Here is a 19617-nt window from a genome sequence, read left to right as displayed (position 1 = left end):
TACGTCTGTGGGTGAGATCAAAACCCGGTGTACCCCAGGCTACGGATTTAGTTTTGAGATGAAACGACTCGAGCCCGAGTACCAGATCTGCTATCGCTCAACAGGCCGACCGATCGCACAGATGCAATTAGTGTTATTGGGAGTGGCCCGGGAATTTGACCGAGTGTTCGCGATCGCAGGAGCGTCGACAGGCGTGCGTGCAAGGCCCCCCAAGGAATGTCAAACACAGATCGCCGTCCCAGAACCCCTGGTCTGCCAGATCTATGCCTGGCTGCCGGGGCCAAGGCTCCTACCACATACCTAGGCTCGGGATGAATCAGGGTCTGTTTTGTCGTTATTGCTGCACACTATTATAGTCCCGGCATAAAAGAATGCCCAGCTGCTCCCTGCGAGACAGGCAGCCCGGTCACGGGTCCTGGTGTCTCTTGTGACTTGTGTGGCTTTTGATAGGGGGGATGCGACGCTACGGACCCAGCATGTGTTACCAAGCGGGTGCTTGGCACCCAACAACCACGTCCGGGAGTCGCCCAGCGCAATCATGTCACGGTGGTGATACGCTTTGAACATGGCAGGCTTTTCCATCTCGAGAGTCGTATTCTTAGTAGTGGCTGGCTACTCGGCGGCAATGTCACACAACACGAATGTGCCCAAGATGCTTCCAGATTAAGCAATTCCATTGTGTCCATAAACCGTTTTGGTATTTCCCAGACGCCGTGACCAGTTACCCTTTGCCGATCATGCTTCCCAATCATAGAAATCAGTCCTCGTCGAAACAGAATTAGACCTTGAGGGCCTGCTCGACAGCCTTCCTCTTCTTCTCAGTGCGCTTGTTGGCCTTGTCACCCATGATACCACCTCCCCACTGGCGGCGAGCGCTCTCAGTGTTGGCCAGGTAGCCGTCCTTGATGGTGGAAACCAGCTTGGACAGCTCGGACTTGTCCTCAGAGCGGACCTCGGTGATGGCGAGGACAGCGGCGGTCTAGACAAACGAGTGTTAGCATACATGCGCACTTGGTAGCTGGAGACCGGGGCAGCGCTCACCTTCTTGTGGACGACAGTTCCCAGACGAGCCTTGCCCTTCACGATGGCGAAGGGGACACCCATCTTGCGGCAGAGGGCAGGCAGGAAGATGACGAGCTCAATGGGGTCGACATCGTTGGGGATCAGGACCAGGGCGGCCTTCTTGTTCTCAATCAGGCCGACAACGTGGTTCAGACCGTACTTGACGGTGTAGGGCTTCTTGGAGACATCCTCCTTCTTCTTGCCCTCCTTGATGGCGGTAGCCTCCTTCAGCAGACGCTCCTTCTTCTCGACCTTGGTCTCAGGGCGGTACTTGTTGAGGAGCTTGAAAGCCTGGGTGGCGGTGTTCTTGTCGAGGACGTGCTGGAACTGGGCGATCGCAGGGGGGACCTTCAACCGCATGTTGAGGATCTTCTTCTGGCGCTGCAGGCGGACATACTCGGGCCACTTGACCATACGCGCAAGGTTGCGCTTGGGCTGGATGTCGGCACCGATACCGAAGTTGCGAGGACGCTTCTCGATGAGAGGGTTCTGGGGGCACTCGTTAGCATACAACGGGCCGTCGACCGCAAGAGGGGATGGATATCTATCAGCACATACCTTGGGGGCCTTCTTGCCAGCCTTAGACTGGGGGAAGGGGGCGGGAGCCGCCTTCTTTCCGGATTTGGGAGGCTATCATTGAGGAAGAAAGACATCAGCGAATGTGTTTCATTGCTTGTTGGTCTTTCTCGATCTCTAAAGAGCTCGCACGAGGCATCTCTGCCATCGTTGCGGAGGCTCAAGCCAAGTCATCACCTGAGTCCGAAGACAACAGGCGGAATCTGCATCTCGAATTTCTTCAAGAGCAGTCTCGAGTCGAACAGATGGACGACAGACAGCAGCACGCACGAGGCGGCCTGGTCTGCCGCCAACAAGACATCTCAATCAAGGGCTTACCATTTTGAAGGGTGGTGGTCGGCAGTTCTGGAATAGACCCTCTCGAAGAACTGTGGTTTGGCGATGGTTCAAGGGAAAGGAAACTTTTCGCTGGTGGGATCGCGGAGAAAATCGACTGGCAAGTTTTGTGGTGGGTTTCAGAGTAGCTAGTGCGAAACGGGACTAGCCTGCTGGGGGAGCCCGCTCACCAGCCACACTTGACGCCACAATGGGAAGGTACCTAGGTACCTAGGTAGCTTTTACAGGCCGGTGACTCGGCAGGCTTGACTCTTGTTACTCCGTAGAGTGCTCCATAGTCCAGACTGCCCTTCATACACTGACTTTTCGACTTGAAGTCCTTCAACACGGGTGAAAAGGACAACGATATTCGCTTTTCCTGTCACAGATTTGAGATTACAACTACTCCCATGAAAACATCTTGGGTTTCATATTTGGCCATTTTCTTTCCTCCTGGTTGTGACTCAGATTGCGAAGTTTGAACTGCAAGCACCGCAGTCTTCCAGTCCAGCGCCCTCGGAATGGCCCCGGTACCATGCGCCGTCTGCAAGACGGACAGGGCTCTCATCAAGCGGCCAAAGAACCACATGAAGCTTTGCAAGAAGTGTTTCATACAGGTATTTGAGGACGAGGTTCATCACACCATCACATCTTCAAATCTGTTTTACCCCGGAGAGAGGGTAGCTATCGGCGCGTCGGGTGGCAAGGACTCGACCGTGCTGGCTTCGGTTCTGAAGACGTTGAACGAACGTCACAATTATGGCCTGGACCTGGTGTTGCTCAGCGTGGACGAGGGTATCAAAGGCTACCGAGATGATTCCCTTGAAACGGTCAAGCGGAACTCGGAGCAGTATGAGATGCCTCTCAAGATAGTGGGCTACGGCGAACTCTACGGCTGGACGATGGACCAGGTGGTCGAGACGATTGGGAAGAAGGGCAACTGCACCTACTGCGGAGTGTTTCGCCGGCAGGCGTTGGATCGCGGTGCAAAGATGCTAGAGATTAGGCATGTCGTCACCGGCCACAACGCCGACGATGTCGCCGAGACCGTGCTCATGAACCTGCTCAGAGGCGACTTGCCAAGGCTGTCACGGGCGACACACATCGTCACCGGCGACTCAAACTCGGATGTCAAGCGGAGCAAGCCACTCAAGTACTCATACGAGAAGGAGATCGTGTTGTACGCACATCACAAGAAGTTGGACTACTTCACCACAGAGTGCATCTACAGCCCCGAGGCCTTCAGGGGAAGTGCACGGAGTCTCATCAAGAACCTCGAGAAAGTGCGGCCGAGTGCCATCCTGGACATTGTACGCAGTGGTGAGGACATGGCCCGCTTGGTGCCAGGGAGACAACCCGACAAGTGCGCCTGTGACGGAAAACCATCCCGCGCTGCAGCGCCGGTCGAGGAGGACGAAGGTGTCGGAGGGTGCGGCTCTGGCAATGGTCGCAGTACAGGGAATGAGATGGCCGCAATGGAAGCTCAACTAAGGGGCAACGAAACGTCGACGGGGCTTGAGACCGACGTAACAGCTGCCGTGCCTCTGAAGGCCCGGTCGAACGGGTCCAAAGAACTGCCAATACGGACTGCCAACTCCACAAATAAGCCAGGGGTGTCAAGGCAGGTGCTGGGAAGGTGTGAGAAATGCGGTTACATGTCGAGCCAGGCGATATGTCAGGCTTGCATGCTGTTGGATGGTCTGAACAAGAACAGAGCACAGATTCAGTTATAGCAAAAGATACCCGACACGGTTCATCCGTGCGCCTCTTGACAAGAATCATTCTTGTAAATGGCTCGTAGTATTGTCCCAACAAATTCGTTGCAGACTTTGTCTTCCATTGTTGCATGCATTGCGTTAGAAAGCCCCTATTCTGACTGCGTCTCCCAGGCGAATATATGCAAGTTGCGACCAAGCACGTATGCCTCTTCACGGCCCATGAACTCCCGGCCCACACGTATCGAGGCGCGCTAGGAGCCACAGTCTCGTGCTCTTGAGCCAAATATGTTCGCTTCGTGACGTCGTGGCGTCTAGGTGAGAATCGGTCTCCATCTAGCATATGCGTCGCTCGACCTGTGCATGCTCGTCAGCCTCCTCGTTGCAATTGCCAAGTTCCCAGCTGTTTCGTCTTACTCTCCAGGGGTTGTTCAATTCGTAGCCATCTGGTGCCACTGCATTTGACGTCTGGCCCCTGAGGAATCCAGTTAACCGCCTATCGCGGTTCATCACTTGTAGTCCGATCAGTATGGCACGTCCACGTCGTGATTACCAGCTCAAAGTAGCGTACTCTGTCTGTCCCACTGATCGAGCGAGCGCCTCGCTCGCTTGCCCCCGTTTTGGTAGTACTTCATGTTGGCAAGTCCCACGCCGGACACGCCGAACATCTGCAATTGAAGTCAGCCAAAAGTCGGGTGATTATGCCTCCTCTCTCTTCCGCCTCCGAAGTCTTACCGCAAGGATGATTCCATAGGGAATCAAGGTCTCGAATGGGACGGGCATCGTGCTGGCTCGGTCTGGATGGTGATTGAATTGGGTGTGGGATCTGACGTCGCCGAGACAGAACGTCGCTGCTGGAGTTGTCAAGCAGTCCGGTTAGAGGTGCTTGCTCGGGCCGGCACTGTTGTCTCAGACTGCAGACCGCGGGGCTGCAATTAGGCTCCATTGACCCCAACCCCAATTTGCGCCGACTGCAGGTACCGGCCGTGCTAGAATCCCTGGTCTGCGCCGAGACAGCCCACTCCTGCACCTCCGTTTGCGACGGACGTCTCGCCCTTGGGAGCCGGTCCGTCTTTCAACACGAACAGCTAATTTAGAAGCTCGAAACGCGTCAAAGTCGAAATTTTCGAAGAAGTGACTGCCTAGATGCTCATCGCCTCATGGTATCCCCTCAAATTCGCGCGTCCAACCACGGGCAACTCTCCAGACCGAGCCATCCACAACTTCATGCGTAGCGCCACCACGTCTCGTCGCAAATCACAGATCGCAAGGCAGACCGACATCGAGTGTGCGATCTAGGTACAACTACATACATAAAGAGTTGGGAATGAAGCCAGGCACTCCAGCAGTGATTGCCTGTCCGTAAGAAGGGTGGAGCAGGCCACGCGCAAGTCGTCGCTGGCAGGCAGAGCCTGGGCGGCGATCCAGAACAGGACCCCAACGAAGCTCCGCAGCTGGATTTCAAGTGTCCCCAACGAAATGGCGGCCGCGGGATCAGCTAGTAGCGCTCCCCTCACCGAGGACGAGCTGCAGCAAAGCGCGACAAATACCGACGAGGCTCCCGAGTTTGGCCAAGATGACGATGCCCCTGGTGACGAAGATCCAGATGCCGAGGGCGAGGAATATGATGAGGATGCTGAGGGTGACGAAGATGCGGAGGGTGACGAGGACGCCGAAGGCGAGTACGAGGACTTGGACGTTCTACCAGAAGAAGCCGAGGAGGACGAGCAAGAAGGCGCTATAGGATCCGGGGACGGCGACCTCGGGAGCGACGCAGATGCTGAGGGAGAAGAGGATGATAATTACTACGACGATGCCGAAGGCGAGCCGGATGATGAAGCCATGGAAGACGCACAAATGGGCCGGGGCAAAGAGGTCCCAGAAGACGAGGAGGAAGAAGAAAACGAGGACGAGGAGGGCGTAGGTGCTGTCAAGCTCCGGCCAGGCGAGACCGATGACGAGGAAAGCGAGGCCAGCGAGGGCGAATCGTATCACGCCGAGAGCGAGGAGGCATCCGAAGCAGAGGCCGACTGGAACGTCGCTGCAGACAACGACGACGATGACGATGAGTCGGAGAACGCGCCGGCTAACATCTGCATGTTCTGCAAGCAAGACGAGGAAAACGACCCTTGTGAGGAGTTCGAGATCTTTCTGAGTTGTACCGGCTGTGGTGACAGTGGTTTGTACCCCTTTACGTGAATCCGATGTACCCGTATGCTAATAATACCAATATAGCTCACCAGCAGTGTGCTCGGGAGAATAAGGCGCTAGAGGGCAAGCAAAGTGAGTGGCCAACCAACCCCCCCTCCCCCATGATCATAAATAACAGCATGTCTGATACTAATCTCGACCGTAGCCTCCAAGTCGTGGAGATGTCCAGAGTGCCATGAGCAATCCGAAGCCGAGCAGGACGAATCCCAGGCTGAATCCCCAGGTGAATCCCAAGAGGACCTGAATGATGAATTGAATGGGATCGTCGACGCCGATTCGCCCCCTGCCACAAGACGGGCCACGGCCCCAAAGCTCGCCAGAGACCTCCTCCCATCGCAAAGGGGTGCAGTGAAGCCAGATTCACATTCTGTGTTCAACCAGCTTGTTCTTGACGATGACCCCATGGATGGGTCGCGCGTGCTTAGGAAACGCAAAACATCCTCAGCGGAAGCTGACGAGCACGTTGTTGGCCTCCGCAAACGACGTAAGAACACCGGTGACAGTCAGACTCTCGAGGGTGTGGCAAGCGTCACAAATGTCACAAACGCGGCAGAGGAGGACAGCCGTCCACGCTCTGCACGGTCCCTCAGGTTAAAGATATCAACCCAGGCGCCAGCGACAATCATCAAAAAGACCAGAACCACTCTTGTTCTGAAGTTCCGCGTCGCACCGACAGAACTGAAAAAGATCACATCCAAAAAGCCGAAGCCATCCAGGTCTGGTGGGGGTGGGCGGCGCACGACAGCGTCTAGACCAGCCAGGGCGTCTGCTCCTTCACGCTCAAGAAGGGCGGCCACGCCTCCCGTCGCACCCTTCGCCTCCAACCTTTCGCAGCCGTTCTACTCCTTTTTCGACAAGGACATGGACGACAAGGGCAAACCGTACGGAGGCATCCTTACAGAGGCGGAGGCAGATACTTCAAAGACAGTGCCGACCAACGAGGACCGCCGCCGTTTCGACGAAGCAAAACAGAAGGCTGAGGAGGACTGGCAGGAGCGGCTTTTGAAGATGCAAGAAGAGATCGAAGTCCCTGCCAAGAAATCAAAGAAGTCGCAAGGCCCTGCGAGCCAGATCGAGTGCATCGAGTTCGGCGGCTGGGAGATCGACACGTGGTACGCGGCACCGTACCCAGAAGAGTACAGCAGGAACCGTGTGCTCTTCATCTGCGAGTTCTGCCTCAAGTACATGAACTCGGACTATGTTGCTTGGCGACACAAGCTGAAGTGCCCTGCAAAGCATCCCCCAGGCGACGAAATCTACAGGCATGGATCCATTTCAGTCTTCGAAGTCGATGGTCGCAAGAACCCGGTCTACTGCCAGAACCTGTGTCTACTGGCCAAACTTTTCTTGGGTTCGAAGACGCTCTACTACGATGTTGAGCCGTTTCTCTTCTACGTGCTCTGCGAGTACGACGATCTTGGCTACCACTTTGTGGGCTATTTCTCGAAAGAGAAGAGGGCCAGCAGTCAGAACAACGTGTCCTGTATCCTGACTCTGCCCATCCACCAGCGAAAGGGATACGGCAACCTCTTGATCGACTTCTCTTACCTCCTTACTCGGGTAGAGGGGAAGACTGGGTCTCCTGAGAAGCCATTGTCAGATATGGGCCTGGTGTCATATCGAAATTATTGGCGCCTGATCATGTGCCGATATCTACTCGAGCACTGCCCAGAGGACAAATACGTCAAGAGAGGCCTCAGCATCAAACAAATATCCGATGACACTGGTCTCACGCCGGACGATGTCATCTCGGCCTTGGAAGGCCTGAGATGCCTCGTCCGCGAGCCACAAACCCAGCTCTACGCCTTCAGGGTTGATATACAGTTTTGCAAGGAGTACGTTGCGAAGTGGGAGTCCAAGAACTATGTTCAGCTCGACCCGAGCATGTTGACTTGGACGCCCTATGTTATGGGCCGCAGCAACGCTACAAACTTCGAGCTCGCACCCGCTATACATGCCATCGCCCCTAGGGATGAAGATGACGAGCAGAAAGCGGAGGAAGCTGTGGTTGCAGAGATTGTGGAGAACGGCATGCCTGTTGCTGTCCAAGTTGAACCCGAAGCAGAGGCCGAAGTACCTACCGAGGTTAACGCGGAAATCGAAGCCGGCGCCGCGACTAACGGCATCGGCGACGACGCGGAAGCGGCTGAGAAGGAAGCGCAGGCTGCCAGGGAGGCAGCCGACACGCCAATCAAGTCTACTGAGCCCAACGAAATGGGAACGGACGGGGCAAGTGACTTGGGCAATGGCAACGGGCCCGTGGCCGATACAACGGAGTATGGATCCGAGCAACGAGTGACTGAGCCCGAAGCGGCTGGGAACGTGGTCGAACAGAAGCACTCGAGTGCAAAGGACTCTGAGAACAAGGAGAATTCTTGGGTGGATGCCTACAGTGGCATTCCGCCCACCAGGTTCGTTGTGTACCCTCACATCCACGGTGGGAGACGTACCACAACCATCCGACCGATGACGACCCCTCGGCCTCCGGCGGTTCGGACAGCCAGCGTATCTCGGCCGAAAGCCCGGAGACCAACCGGGAGCCGGCGATCTGCGGGGCCAAAGGCCAGAAGCAGTAGCAGCAGCGCGCGGAGGAAGCCCGGTGGCACGGGGCGAGGGCCAGGTCGCTGGCCAAAGGGCACGAAGAAGAGCGACTACGGTAATGCCGATAGCGGTCCGGGCCTGCCGCCAGGGTGGTTGGAGCAGCGGCGACTGGAACTCGCTGCGGGCGGGAAGATTACGACGCAAGAGGCGGAGGAGTCTCTTGGCGTCAGCAGCGATGGTGTCCAAGGGAAAGTGGCCGAGAGCCGGGCCACAGCCAGCCCACGCCAAGTCAATGGCAACGGTGCAGCTTCTTCTAGGAGCAGCAGCAGCAGCAGCAGCCGTAAGACAAATGAGACCGGCGATGGCGACGGCGACGTCGCCATGGCTGATGCCGAGGACATGGCTGCTTAGAGAGGAAACAAGTGGCTCTCTTTTCTATTCAGTAGCTTGTCGAAGGCCTTTTGATGAATTGCTAGCAAGGCGTTGGGAAATTATTGTGTATCTATGTATTACTACTATCGATGGACTGGAGTAGTGGGTGGAAGTTGAGTCGACAACTGAACCGAAGGACTATTTAGCACAGGCGCCGTGAAGCCTCGTTGCCGCTTAGAAGATAATGGACAAGGGTGTTCGATGGAGCTTCTGGTCTACTCTCCAGGCTACCGGTGCGGGTCCAGTGGATGGAACGGTTCAAACGATAATGCTAATATTAGCGAGAGTGCCAGATAGGCGGGCTGGTTAGCATACGTGCAAGGGACGGGACGCCAGGGTCTGTCTTTGTTCCTGCTTGTGCACTTCTGACTTGTGACCTGTGATCAGCACTTGAGCACTCATGCTTGGTACGGTCATGTCTGGAAGTGGATTGTGATGAATTACCGCAGCTCCGTACAGAGATGGACTGGCCTGGTCCGTTCAGAATTGTGGGCTCGGGGTACCCACCTGTCCACTAGCTGGCCAAGTCTGTGGTCATCGTAATTCATCGCATTTAGATTTACAGTGCATGGTTTCAAGAAGGCTCTATTTCGCCTTAGTCACGCCCTGTCGCCTGCAGCTCGCTCATCAGATAGTACCCGGACGGGCTTAGCGCACGTGGACGGGGGGCCCTGTCAGGTTTCGTCATGCCCAAGCCCAAGCCGAGCCCAAGCCTGAGCTGGGCAGACCGGCTTGCTGCTGCGCCTGGGTTTTGACGCGGTGGGGTGTGGGAGAGTAGAGTGCACGCCAGTACCTTGGTTACAGTGCCGACAGTACCTCCTACCTCAGTGCCTTCCGGGACGGGCGCCGCCTGCAACACAGGCCATCACCTCCAAAGAAAGGGACCTCCAGCTTTACTTTCACTTGACTCTGGAACATTGTCTCATTCCTCATCGTACCATCTCCAGCGCCCTTCTCACATCGGGCTGCAACCCCCATCTCGCCGGCCCGTGACACACTCGTTGGCATTATCCCATACGAAGCATCCTACAGAAAGGCACTCTCCGACCGCACAGCAGCCGAGGAGCCACCGCTGCGGTAATTCCAGAACTGGAACCCATCGAACCGCTCAATTTCCCGTGCCAACTGCCTGCGATCCCGCCGTCCCCCGTCCTCACTCCATCGATCGATTAATCACTCCTGCCACCAACTTTCCCGTCTGCGTTCGACAATCAGCGCCGGCCAACCACCCCTTTCCTCCCTCGCCATTGTCGCATGTGGCATACCTGCCCTCACTCGTCGTCCGCAGGCTCGCCCATTGCTGTCGCTGTTAATTCGCAGTGGACGACACACCCGCCAGTTGCATACCGATATCCATTGCACGGCATCACGACTGCGCGCGACAAACTTCCAGGCTCGCCTGCGACAATACTACTCTCGGCGCAGCCGGTCGGGACCTGATTGTCCGGCTCTCACCGGGAAAGAGATCCATTCCTCTGCCGCAAAACCATCCGCCTCCCCAGATCACACACGTGATAACTCCCAGACCCTACCGCCAAGATGTCCAAGGTGCTGAGGGGCGTCAAAAATGTCACCAAGGGATACTCAGGTGTCCAGATTAAAGTGCGCGAGGGTATGTTGGCCACCCTCACGACAATTCGACCGGACGGTTCAGGATGTCGCAAACTGACGTAGCCATGCAGCGACGAGCAATGACCCATGGGGCCCCACGGGGACTCAGATGAGCGAGATCGCCCAGCTCACCTTTAACTCGTATGTCGCCGAGCCATCGCAGTGCTAATTATGGTGGTAAGCTAAAGCTAATGCGCTCGCAATTTAGGTCAACTGAGTTCTACGAGATTATGGACATGCTAGACAAGAGGTTGAACGATAAAGGCAAGAACTGGAGGCACGTTCTGAAGGCACTGAAGGTTCTCGACTACTGCCTCCACGAGGGCTCCGAGCTGGTGGTCACATGGGCGAAGCAGAACGTCTACATCATCAAGACCCTCCGCGAGTTCATGTACACTGATGAGGAGGGCAGAGATGTCGGTCAAAACAGTAGGTGGCGGCATCTTACCTCTGGTGCGAGACGAGGCTAACAATTTCCCTTGCAGTCCGCGTAGCAGCAAAGGAGCTGACGTCCTTGCTGCTGGACGAGGAGCGCTTGCGGGCTGAGCGTAGTGATCGCAGAACGTGGAAGTCTCGTGTCACAGGCCTCGAAGAATATGGCTCGAACTCCCACGAAACACCACCAAGCCGCCGTGAGCGTCGCCCACGGCCGATGAACGACGAGGAGGACGCCGAGTACAAGCTAGCTCTAGAGGCCAGCAAATACCAGGAGGAAGAGGACAGGAGGAGGCGTGAGGGCCGCCCCGGCCAGGACACAGAGGACGACGACCTTGCGAAGGCTATCAAATTGAGCAAGGAAGAGGAAGAGGCGCGCCGACGAGCTTTGGAGGAGCAGAACGCCCAATCACTGTTTGACGACACTCCCACGCAGACTCAACCCCAGCAGACTGGATGGAACCAAGGGTACCAGCAGGGCAGCGGGGTTGACTTTTTCGGAAACCCTATTGACCAGAGCCAGTTGCAGCCACAGCCCACGGGGTTCATGCCAAACGCATATACTGGCTTCCAGACACAGCCCACTGGGTACCAGAACGGCTTCTCAAACGGTTTCGGCCAGCCTCAGCCAACCGGATTCGATGCCTTTGGCCAACAAAACATGCAACAGCAGCCGTTCCAACCTCAACCGACTGGCTACAACCCATATGCGCAGCAGCAGCAACTCCAGCCACAGCAGACGGAGTCACCCCTGCAAGCAGGGAGCAACAACCCTTGGGCGACGAACCAAAGTACGGGTCTGTCGGCAATGGCCCCGATGAAGACAGGCTCCAACAACCCATTTGCGCAGCAATCATCTTCACCCTTCAACAGGCCTGGGCCGTCCAAGATGCCATCAATGTCGGTCTTAAACCCGCTTCCAGAGCAAAAGACGCTGTCAGCCTTCAACCAGCTACCCACATCTTTCACTCCACCGCCGAAGTCATCTCCGGCACCGTCCAAGCCGATGAGCGAGCACGAGGCGAGGCTCAATGCGCTCCTCTCCAGCGGCGAGGGCCAAGACACCTTCGGCAATACCGGCGAGACCAGGATACCGGCGCAACATACAGCGCCGGGGACGTTCGTCAACAGTGCAGGGGCGGGCGCCAACAAGTTGACGGCCGAGGCGACGGGCAACAACCCATTCCTCCGACAGCAGTTCACGGGCATGCCGACCGTGTCGTACGGGGCCACGGGCCCCGGGGGCATGGGCATGGGCGGCGGCTTTGGCGCGCCGGGCTCGAGCAACCCCTTCGGCGCGAGGCCGCAGCAGCAGCAGGCTAACCAGGGAGATCTGATCCAGTTCTGAGGTGGACCAATGAGTGGGCGATTGGAATAAAGGGAAGCAGGCTGGCAAGGATTCGTTTGACCGACGAGCAGGAAGAAAGAAGGAGAGAATTCGCGCGCGCGTATCTGTCTGCGTGTCTGTCTCCATCGTAGGAAATTGGTGTGTTGTGTTCTCTCCCCTTGGGTGGCGCCTTGCGTTGCTGGGTTGGGCTTGAGTGCGAAAGGTTTTTTTCTTTATGAAGATATATCCCCTCGGAGGTCCCTAGGTAGCATTCATAAATCATTATTGTTTCTGTTGGCATTGGGCGTAGGATACTATCTGTGTCACTCTTGGATTCCCGTGTCAGCCGTGATAGACCTGCTGCTCTGTTTAGTATTACATAGACGCATGTCGTAGAACATATCTCATACAGCCACGGTACAGTGGGCTGTCGCGGTCAATCCAGGTTGGGATAGGGAAGCAGGCGAGGTAGGCTCAGACGTCCGCTCGCGAGATGGGCTTGCCGATAGGGTAGGACGGCAAGAGATCGTAAGGAACGTAGATGTTATACTCAACCTCACGAGTCGATAGGCCGTTATATCCATCGTCGTGAAGGGTTTATCGAAAGGCCGCACAGTCACCGCTACGGCGGGCAAGCAGCACGTCGTGTCTGGTGGAAGTAGTATAGGTATAGTTAGCGATAGCTGTCTCTCCACCGTACAGGTAGACGGCCCAGCGGTACCCATGATACTGGATCTGAGGAAGATGGAGCTTCGAGTAGAGTATTCCAATGATCACACTGATCAAATAAACGCATATCAAACCCCAAATAGTACAACAGCAGCATGCTTTGCTTCGGTGTCTTCTAGGCAATCACATAATCAATGCCCCCAAACTCCTACAGGTCAGCCTCTTTTAGACAACCTCTAATGGGACAACAGCGTATGGGATAACCTCCTATGGTACATTCTCCTATGGTGACGGATATGGTGGCGGATTTCGTCAAGCGTTGGCAGCTTCTGCCTGGATGAACCTCCTATGCTATCTCCTCCCTGCCAAACCGGTCAACAACCTCCTTTCTCTTGGAATCTGGCAAAGTTATCCCATACTTCTCCCCATATCCCTAGTCGTCTCTAATCTTCCACTCGTCACACTCAGGATCTTACGGTCTTCATCAAGCGGTGCCGAGCCAGAAATCTCTTCCCAGATTGGATCAAACAGACTGGCATTAAGCTCAAGGCCAAAAGCCTTCGACATTAGAAAGGGTCATCCACTCCTCTGAAATTCGGACATGCCGTGCTCTCAATGGCAGACCCTGGCTTATAGAGGCTATCAATCCGTCAGAAGACTGACATCACCGCTGATCGAAGACTCCTGAGCGTCTTGAGAGATATGCTCACGCCAATAGTCACAGTTGAATTGATGTCAAATCCGGCAATCACTGTTTTGGAGTCCAGGGTCAAGTTCATGATCGAGAATCCGAGTAAACCCTCGGTCCTATCTGTGCGGCTGCTACGAGGCTTTGGCCCAGGGCCTTGTGCCATTTATCCCCGTCCCCCCCAACGCTGAGTCCTTGAGCGTAAACCACTGTATGTATGAAGGCACCACATACGTTTAGGTGTATGGGCATTTGAAGAGAAAGCACCATCCCACCTGGAAACGAAACCGCCACCCCTCATTCTCAGCCTGGCATTCCCAAGAGAGGCGGCAGGGCAGCATTTATGGTAAAGATGTCGACAAAATCTGACAGCCACATTCTAGTGGATTGAGTGCCAATTTATAGGTGTTAGTTCTCTGCAGGAGATGCATGAAGACGAGATTGAAGACGACATTGGCGTACACGGCATCTAGGACTTCCCGCCTACCACCCAACGGACGCGATGCGGGCTAGAACGAAGTGACTTTGGGTATCTTCTGGCAGACCAAGTAAGATGGCGTTGGCAGTTGTCGTATTGTTTGTCTAGTGTATGAGTAAAGCACATCCCACGTCCCTAGGTTACTCTTCAATTTCCTCCACTAAAAATTGATAAACACAACGGCGATGATCCGGGTGACTGGACAGTAATCGATGTGTACAGGACAATTTTGACTTCGCTGGTTACAGCACTTAAGGAAGGCCATCAAAAAAATCCGACTGACTGTCAGATGAGAGTATTCAGGTAAATCGCCGAGCCAATTCTGGCAATGTGTCTGGCCACCCACCACGGACCCGCCAATCCCTTGTTCAATAAACAACAGATCGGACATTCGCACACACAAACACAAAGGGTACACCCAGGTAAGACTAGCAACCTACATAAGTAGATTTAGCTAGTAAGAGCTAATGAAGACACAGGCCAACTCGGAGATCTTAGTACTCAGGTTAACACTTAACTAGTTACCCCATAGGAGGTTATCTTATAGGAAATTGTCTCAAGAGAGGTTGGGAGGTTATCCTTTGGGGCTTAGGTGTGCCCTCCGTTTTCGCAGGTTCGAATCTCCGGCCTCAGTCTAGCAGACCTCAATCAGCGACTATCATGGACTGGTGCGAGTGTTCACTATAATGGTGCTGAAGTGATTGGTGGTTGTCTGTCTGTTTATGTCTTCAAATAAAGTCCGAGTAGGCGCAGGCTCCAGAACTATATCGCCAGACTTGCTGTGGACAACCACTGAGTACACCTATCCTCAGTTCCATAAACTCGCTCGTGCACACGGTTTCCAGTCCCAAGGAGTACTGGAGCATTTGGCGTTCGGTGACCTTGTGGCAGCGCTTATCCCTGCTGGTAGTTGTCAACCTACCAGCCCGGCCAGTTCCTCGTGACAAGGAAGGCCGTTGAAATTGAAGTTGTCAGAACTGAAGGTCGTGGCTCGCAGCGATGGAATCACCGTCCTGTACGGCACGACAAAGGGGGAGATAGTCAAATCAACGCTACACAGAATCGCCAAACTGCCAGCCGTTCAGGCACATCCATCAAATTCAACAACATGACTTCACTTTCCGAATGGGGCCTGATCCGTACCATCAAGGTCGGCCAGTTGGCAAACAGATTTGGAGTCCCTGAGACTAGGCTAGAGACACAAAATTCTCTAATTGCCAGATTCTTCCGCGCAGGTCTTGTGCATGCGGTAGAAGAGGGGATGGTCCGTGACGGTAGCCTGATGGAAAAGCTCTCACAGTGGGATTTGATCTGGCACCTTAGAGCTCGAGGTGACGAAATTCGCCGATAATAAGGCCCAAGTAAGAGGCTACCCAGGCTTCGGGAAATCAGTCACAAGCTGCCAGATTACGATACCCCTGAGCCCCATGAAGACAGCCCTCCCGTGTTGAGTTTCGCTAGGCTGCGGCAGCACATAACCTCTACGTGAAATACGGCGACAGTAATGAGGTAATTCAGCGTTAATCACTGGGGACGGTAACTTCCGTAGGATTACCGGAAATAACATTGAAAACAGGTGAAGACGCCACATGACACGCTTTATATGCATTGGAATTAAGAATCAAAACCACTTTCCGGTGGCAGTAACGATCAGAACCCCGGTAGTGACAGGGGCTCTGGCGACGAGGGTGACCCTCATGAGTCCGGCAGTGACCAAAAGGAAATATGACAGCGCATACTATCAGATTGATCCGAAGCGGCGCAAACTTTCTCGCAAAAGGCGCGAGGCACGACGCAAGACAGCAAGCAAACCCAAATCTGGCAGATCGAACTCAAAAAGGATCAGCGCCGCATTCACCTCTGACGGAAAATGTACATGGGTTTCCTGAATTTGCTACCTTCCAAGGTTGATCATGGGTTTGTTCTGCTACTTAGGTACTGACAGGTTCAGCCCGAGACGGACTGTTTAAAAAGTATATCTCTCAACGTCCTACAGACCAGCTTGCGATGGCGTGTTACCCATTGAGACACTCAGGTAGAAGAAGAGGAAGCTACTTCTAAATAGGTACCCACAGGGATACTTTTTACAATTTTGGAATCGCAGCTTAGTTCTGGAACAAGATGTGTGAATTGGGTTCGAATTGAGTGCTGAATAAATCTTGTGACACTGCCTTACTGCAAGCGACGAGTCAGGGGAGAGCAAGATAGAAGATATATACCTACTCACTCTACAAATCCCTGACAAGAAGTTGTCGGTTGTTGTTGGTCATCACTTGTGTTCCCGGTCACATGCGGGGGGGATGCAAAACGGCCACAGATTTCAGTGCTCAAGGGTCATTTGAGGATCTGCAGCAAGTGTCTGGTCTATGTTTTGTTTATATATTAATATGCCCACTCAATCCAGCTCGACAGAAGACATGGCCTGGGCGATAAAGCTATCCGCCCCCGCATCGGCCCGTCTGGCGTGCGCCGCTGTTGGCCCGTTCCTAACGTCAAGATCATCTGAACGCACACTGGCCTCCCCGTCGTCACTTCTCTCACTGCTTTCCTCACTCTCCGTCTCAGGGGGAGTCTGCAAACCCGTGCCTTCTCCGCCCGACGGGAAGTGCCTCTTTAACATACACATCTCCACCGTCACGCCTGGCCCAAAAGCACAGCCCACGATGTGGTCTTTCGGGCCTCTGCCGTCTGGTGTGCAGGCATCCATGTCTTTTGAGCGCAGGCGATCGAGAACGCTGAATATCGTGGCGCTGCTCGAGTTTCCGTGGTTGATGTACGTGTCATAGCTCGCTCTCATATGCTCCGGCACCAAACCCATGGCCTTCTCTGCACCACTCAGAATTGTTGCACCTCCTGGGTGCATGGCCCAGTCAAAATCCGATGGCTTGGCGTCATCCCACGGTGGCGGCAAATCCAGCGAGGACATCAGATCCGAGAAAGTCTCCTGCAAAGCCCCTTGGGCAATCCTGGGCACGTTTGGTGTCAGGATCACCTTCCAGCCGACGGGATCGACGTCGAAGCCCAAATCTTTGGCTGTGTCTGGGATGATCCGGTTATCCCAACCCAGGTACTCATACACTGGGGGCCCGGAGACTCTACCCAGTCCGTTGCTCAGAACCACTGCGCTGGCGCAGTCCGAGAAAAGACACACTCCTATCCTGGTCTCCTGGAGCTTGTCGATGCTATCCATCTCACTCCGTACCATTGTCGTGCTCACTTCAAGGGCAAGGACCAATATACGCGCTGGTTTCCCTCGGAAGGTGTGGCCCAAGGCGAGGTTTGCGGCAGTTCGTAAAGCGGTCAGTCCGCCCGCACAACCGACTCCATGGAGGAGAACCCTTTCTACCTTGGGAGAGACTCCCAGCTCCTCGCAGACGAAGTGATCGTAGCCAGGATTAGCACTGTCCGTACATGTTGTCGAAACAACATGTGTCTGGCTCGTTGTCAGTCTGGGACGCACACTAGCAAAGGCAGGAAGGGATGCCGCATATCCACACAGCCCCAGGCCCAAAAGGTTTGGTCCTCAGACTGAGGGAGAGGCATCGAAACACTCACAATTTCATTGAGGTCAACCTTGGCTTCAGCAATGGCTTTCCGAGCAGCATTGACGGCCAATGGGACTCCATCACTCATGAAGACCTCATGAAGCTGGGCTATGGAGGGAGGACCAGGGTGGTTGACGACTGGGTGGTCGGGGTTGCCGATGGACGAGCGGGTGTCGATGCCAGTGAACTGGTTGATAGCCCGAACCTTTTTCATCGAGGGGCTGTCCGGGTAAAAGCGTGTGGCGAGGGTGTCGATGGCATCTGGCTTGAGACCATATGGTGGGTACTGGGAGCCGACTCCCAAGATAGACAGGCCCAGCTGCCCGAAGCTGTTTGGAGAAGCCATTGTCGGCTTTCCTGTGATGCCTTTGCGAATTTCCCTCAAGATGGAGCTTCGAGCGTTTGGAGGTTACCGTTCGTAGTCGTAAATCAACCACTGGCTGGCTCAATGGCTCATAGGCGCCCGGCACGTGCTGCCAGGATCGTCGACCTTGGCGGGTAGGTCACAGAGAGGTCGTGACACTGTCCAAGGCAGGCAAATCCGCGGCAAACTGATAAGTGGGTTCCTCCCCAGCCTCTGGTGCACTTCTTTCCCCCCCGAAAGGTTTATGGCATCAACAGTTTGTGGGCAGAAGGAATATCGAAGCAAAATAAGCGACTGAGTTGCGACGGTCCAACCGCAGCACTTTCGGAGAAATTGTCTTGAGGTGTCAAATCGGTCTCGACATGAAAATTGATATCCGTGGAGAGTCTTCAGCTAATTCGAGGGGCACCTACTCGGTGGCAAAGACCGGTCAGAGTGGCTTGGGTTTTTGTCTTGCGAGGCGGCAATGTTTAAAACAGGTCGGGAGAAGGGTCCCAACAAATTATGGCGCCAGCGGGAGAGTGATGCACAGGAGGGCGTGACGGGCTGCGTTAAAGTGTTCGGTTGAGGTGTTAATAATGATTGTGATAACGATTGCGAGGCAACAACTTGCAGGAGGAAAGAGCCGAGTAGGTTCTTGTACCCTGCATGTGTCTACTCCGTACCGTAGCTGAAGATACAATTCCTCCTTGGGCAGTCACGACCGTGGTGGCGAGAGCTTGATTTTCTCTCAGAAAAATACCCAAGCCCCCCAGCCTGCCAGCCTGCCAGCCCAGCCCAGCCTGCGTGTCTGATACCGAGGCATCTGCAAGCATGCAAGCATGCTGGCATGCCAATATGCTCGACACTAGTCATTCGGGCGTCGGCCCATTCGCAGAAATCCTGTAGTGCAATCTACCTGGACGACCCTGGCAGCCTGGCCGGCCGTGGAGGACCCTGGATGTGGGTGCACCACACCGAGACAACCAAGACAGCCAGTATTAACAGCCCCCACGAAAGCTGACAAGGTCTCCTCCCAAACGCAAAACACGAGAGTCTCGAGTTCCGCCACGGCAAGTGTAGCAGAGCATGGCTGCGTGAACGGGCAGCTGCACGCCTGCAAGCCCACCCCTGGAATTCAAGAGCCTCCCCTGCCGGATCCCGGCCTCCCTCTCACGAGCTTGCTGCTCCCCGCTGACAAGCACAGCAGGAGTCAAGCTTGTCAAGGTTCGTTGAGCAGGGCGCTGAGACAAGGGTCAACAGCTCTACGGAATACTCGACAGCTCGACCACTCGGCCATCTCGTGTGCAACTATCACACACAGCCACAACCACATCAACCGTACAAGGAGCCAATATAACCCACAATCCCACCGCCGTGCAGCCCACTAAGCCCTATGCGACTTCCCAGCCCGTCAATATGACATAGCATCACACCGCACACACAGCACCTGGCAGCCTATCACACAACGGCAGACGCGAAGCAGACTACGTGAGCCGCCTCTCAGCCTCTGGAACCAACTGCAATCAATGAATCATAAATGGCAGCGTTGACCAGGTACGATCTAGCCATTGGCCAATTGGACCGACAAACTGCTCAGCTGCAGCAACTACGGAGTACAACGCCCCGGATCCCCCACCACACCGGCTGACCGGCCGGCACCCGGAAC

At 55.0% G+C, this 19617-nt stretch overlaps 5 protein-coding genes across 5 annotated transcripts; 3 read left to right on the top strand and 2 right to left on the bottom strand.

Annotated features, from left to right (window-relative positions):
* Positions 1-778: 778 nt before the first annotated feature.
* Positions 779-1959, bottom strand: KVR01_000340 (uncharacterized protein; the record flags this gene model as incomplete). Its single annotated transcript, XM_044788723.1, has 4 exons — positions 779-979; positions 1042-1551; positions 1621-1692; positions 1957-1959. 4 exons carry the CDS (start codon positions 1957-1959, stop codon positions 779-781), a joined length of 786 nt encoding a protein of 261 aa, XP_044650289.1.
* Positions 1960-2474: 515 nt separating this feature from the next.
* KVR01_000201 (uncharacterized protein) lies at positions 2475-3686 on the top strand (the record flags this gene model as incomplete). The annotated part of the gene is made up of 1 exon (XM_044786410.1): positions 2475-3686. The coding sequence occupies one exon, from the start codon at positions 2475-2477 to the stop codon at positions 3684-3686; it is 1212 nt and encodes a 403-aa protein (XP_044650150.1).
* A 318-nt stretch (positions 3687-4004) lies between these two features.
* KVR01_000318 (uncharacterized protein) lies at positions 4005-4451 on the bottom strand (the record flags this gene model as incomplete). Its single annotated transcript, XM_044790862.1, has 4 exons — positions 4005-4025; positions 4086-4180; positions 4240-4336; positions 4404-4451. The coding sequence occupies 4 exons, from the start codon at positions 4449-4451 to the stop codon at positions 4005-4007; spliced, it is 261 nt and encodes an 86-aa protein (XP_044650267.1).
* A 233-nt stretch (positions 4452-4684) lies between these two features.
* On the top strand, positions 4685-9188 carry KVR01_000052 (uncharacterized protein). The gene is made up of 3 exons (XM_044782847.1): positions 4685-5847; positions 5904-5951; positions 6025-9188. The coding sequence occupies exons 1-3, from the start codon at positions 5148-5150 to the stop codon at positions 8829-8831; spliced, it is 3555 nt and encodes a 1184-aa protein (XP_044650001.1). The 5' UTR covers positions 4685-5147; the 3' UTR covers positions 8832-9188.
* A 433-nt stretch (positions 9189-9621) lies between these two features.
* KVR01_000822 (uncharacterized protein) lies at positions 9622-12525 on the top strand. The gene is made up of 4 exons (XM_044782642.1): positions 9622-10464; positions 10535-10604; positions 10672-10892; positions 10949-12525. The coding sequence occupies exons 1-4, from the start codon at positions 10392-10394 to the stop codon at positions 12244-12246; spliced, it is 1662 nt and encodes a 553-aa protein (XP_044650771.1). The 5' UTR covers positions 9622-10391; the 3' UTR covers positions 12247-12525.
* Positions 12526-19617: the final 7092 nt, after the last annotated feature.

This window comes from Diaporthe batatas, assembly GCF_019321695.1.
Source record: "Diaporthe batatas strain CRI 302-4 chromosome Unknown Contig00001, whole genome shotgun sequence".
Lineage (NCBI taxonomy): Eukaryota > Fungi > Ascomycota > Sordariomycetes > Diaporthales > Diaporthaceae > Diaporthe > Diaporthe batatas.
Note: the sequence above shows the minus strand (reverse complement) of the source record. Positions and strands in the feature narration are given on the sequence as shown.

What these genes read in the sequence shown, in the direction of transcription:
- KVR01_000822 (XM_044782642.1), top strand. Translation starts at nt 10,392, where the DNA reads ATGTCCAAGGTGCTGAGGGGCGTCAAAAATGTCACCAAGGGATACTCA. An exon ending in GCCCAGCTCACCTTTAACTC is followed by an intron (nt 10,605 to 10,671) that starts GTATGTCGCCGA and finishes CTCGCAATTTAG; the next exon opens with GTCAACTGAGTTCTACGAGA. An exon ending in CAGAGATGTCGGTCAAAACA is followed by an intron (nt 10,893 to 10,948) that starts GTAGGTGGCGGC and finishes TTTCCCTTGCAG; the next exon opens with TCCGCGTAGCAGCAAAGGAG.
- KVR01_000052 (XM_044782847.1), top strand. Translation starts at nt 5,148, where the DNA reads ATGGCGGCCGCGGGATCAGCTAGTAGCGCTCCCCTCACCGAGGACGAG. An exon ending in TACCGGCTGTGGTGACAGTG is followed by an intron (nt 5,848 to 5,903) that starts GTTTGTACCCCT and finishes ATACCAATATAG; the next exon opens with CTCACCAGCAGTGTGCTCGG. An exon ending in GGCGCTAGAGGGCAAGCAAA is followed by an intron (nt 5,952 to 6,024) that starts GTGAGTGGCCAA and finishes TCTCGACCGTAG; the next exon opens with CCTCCAAGTCGTGGAGATGT.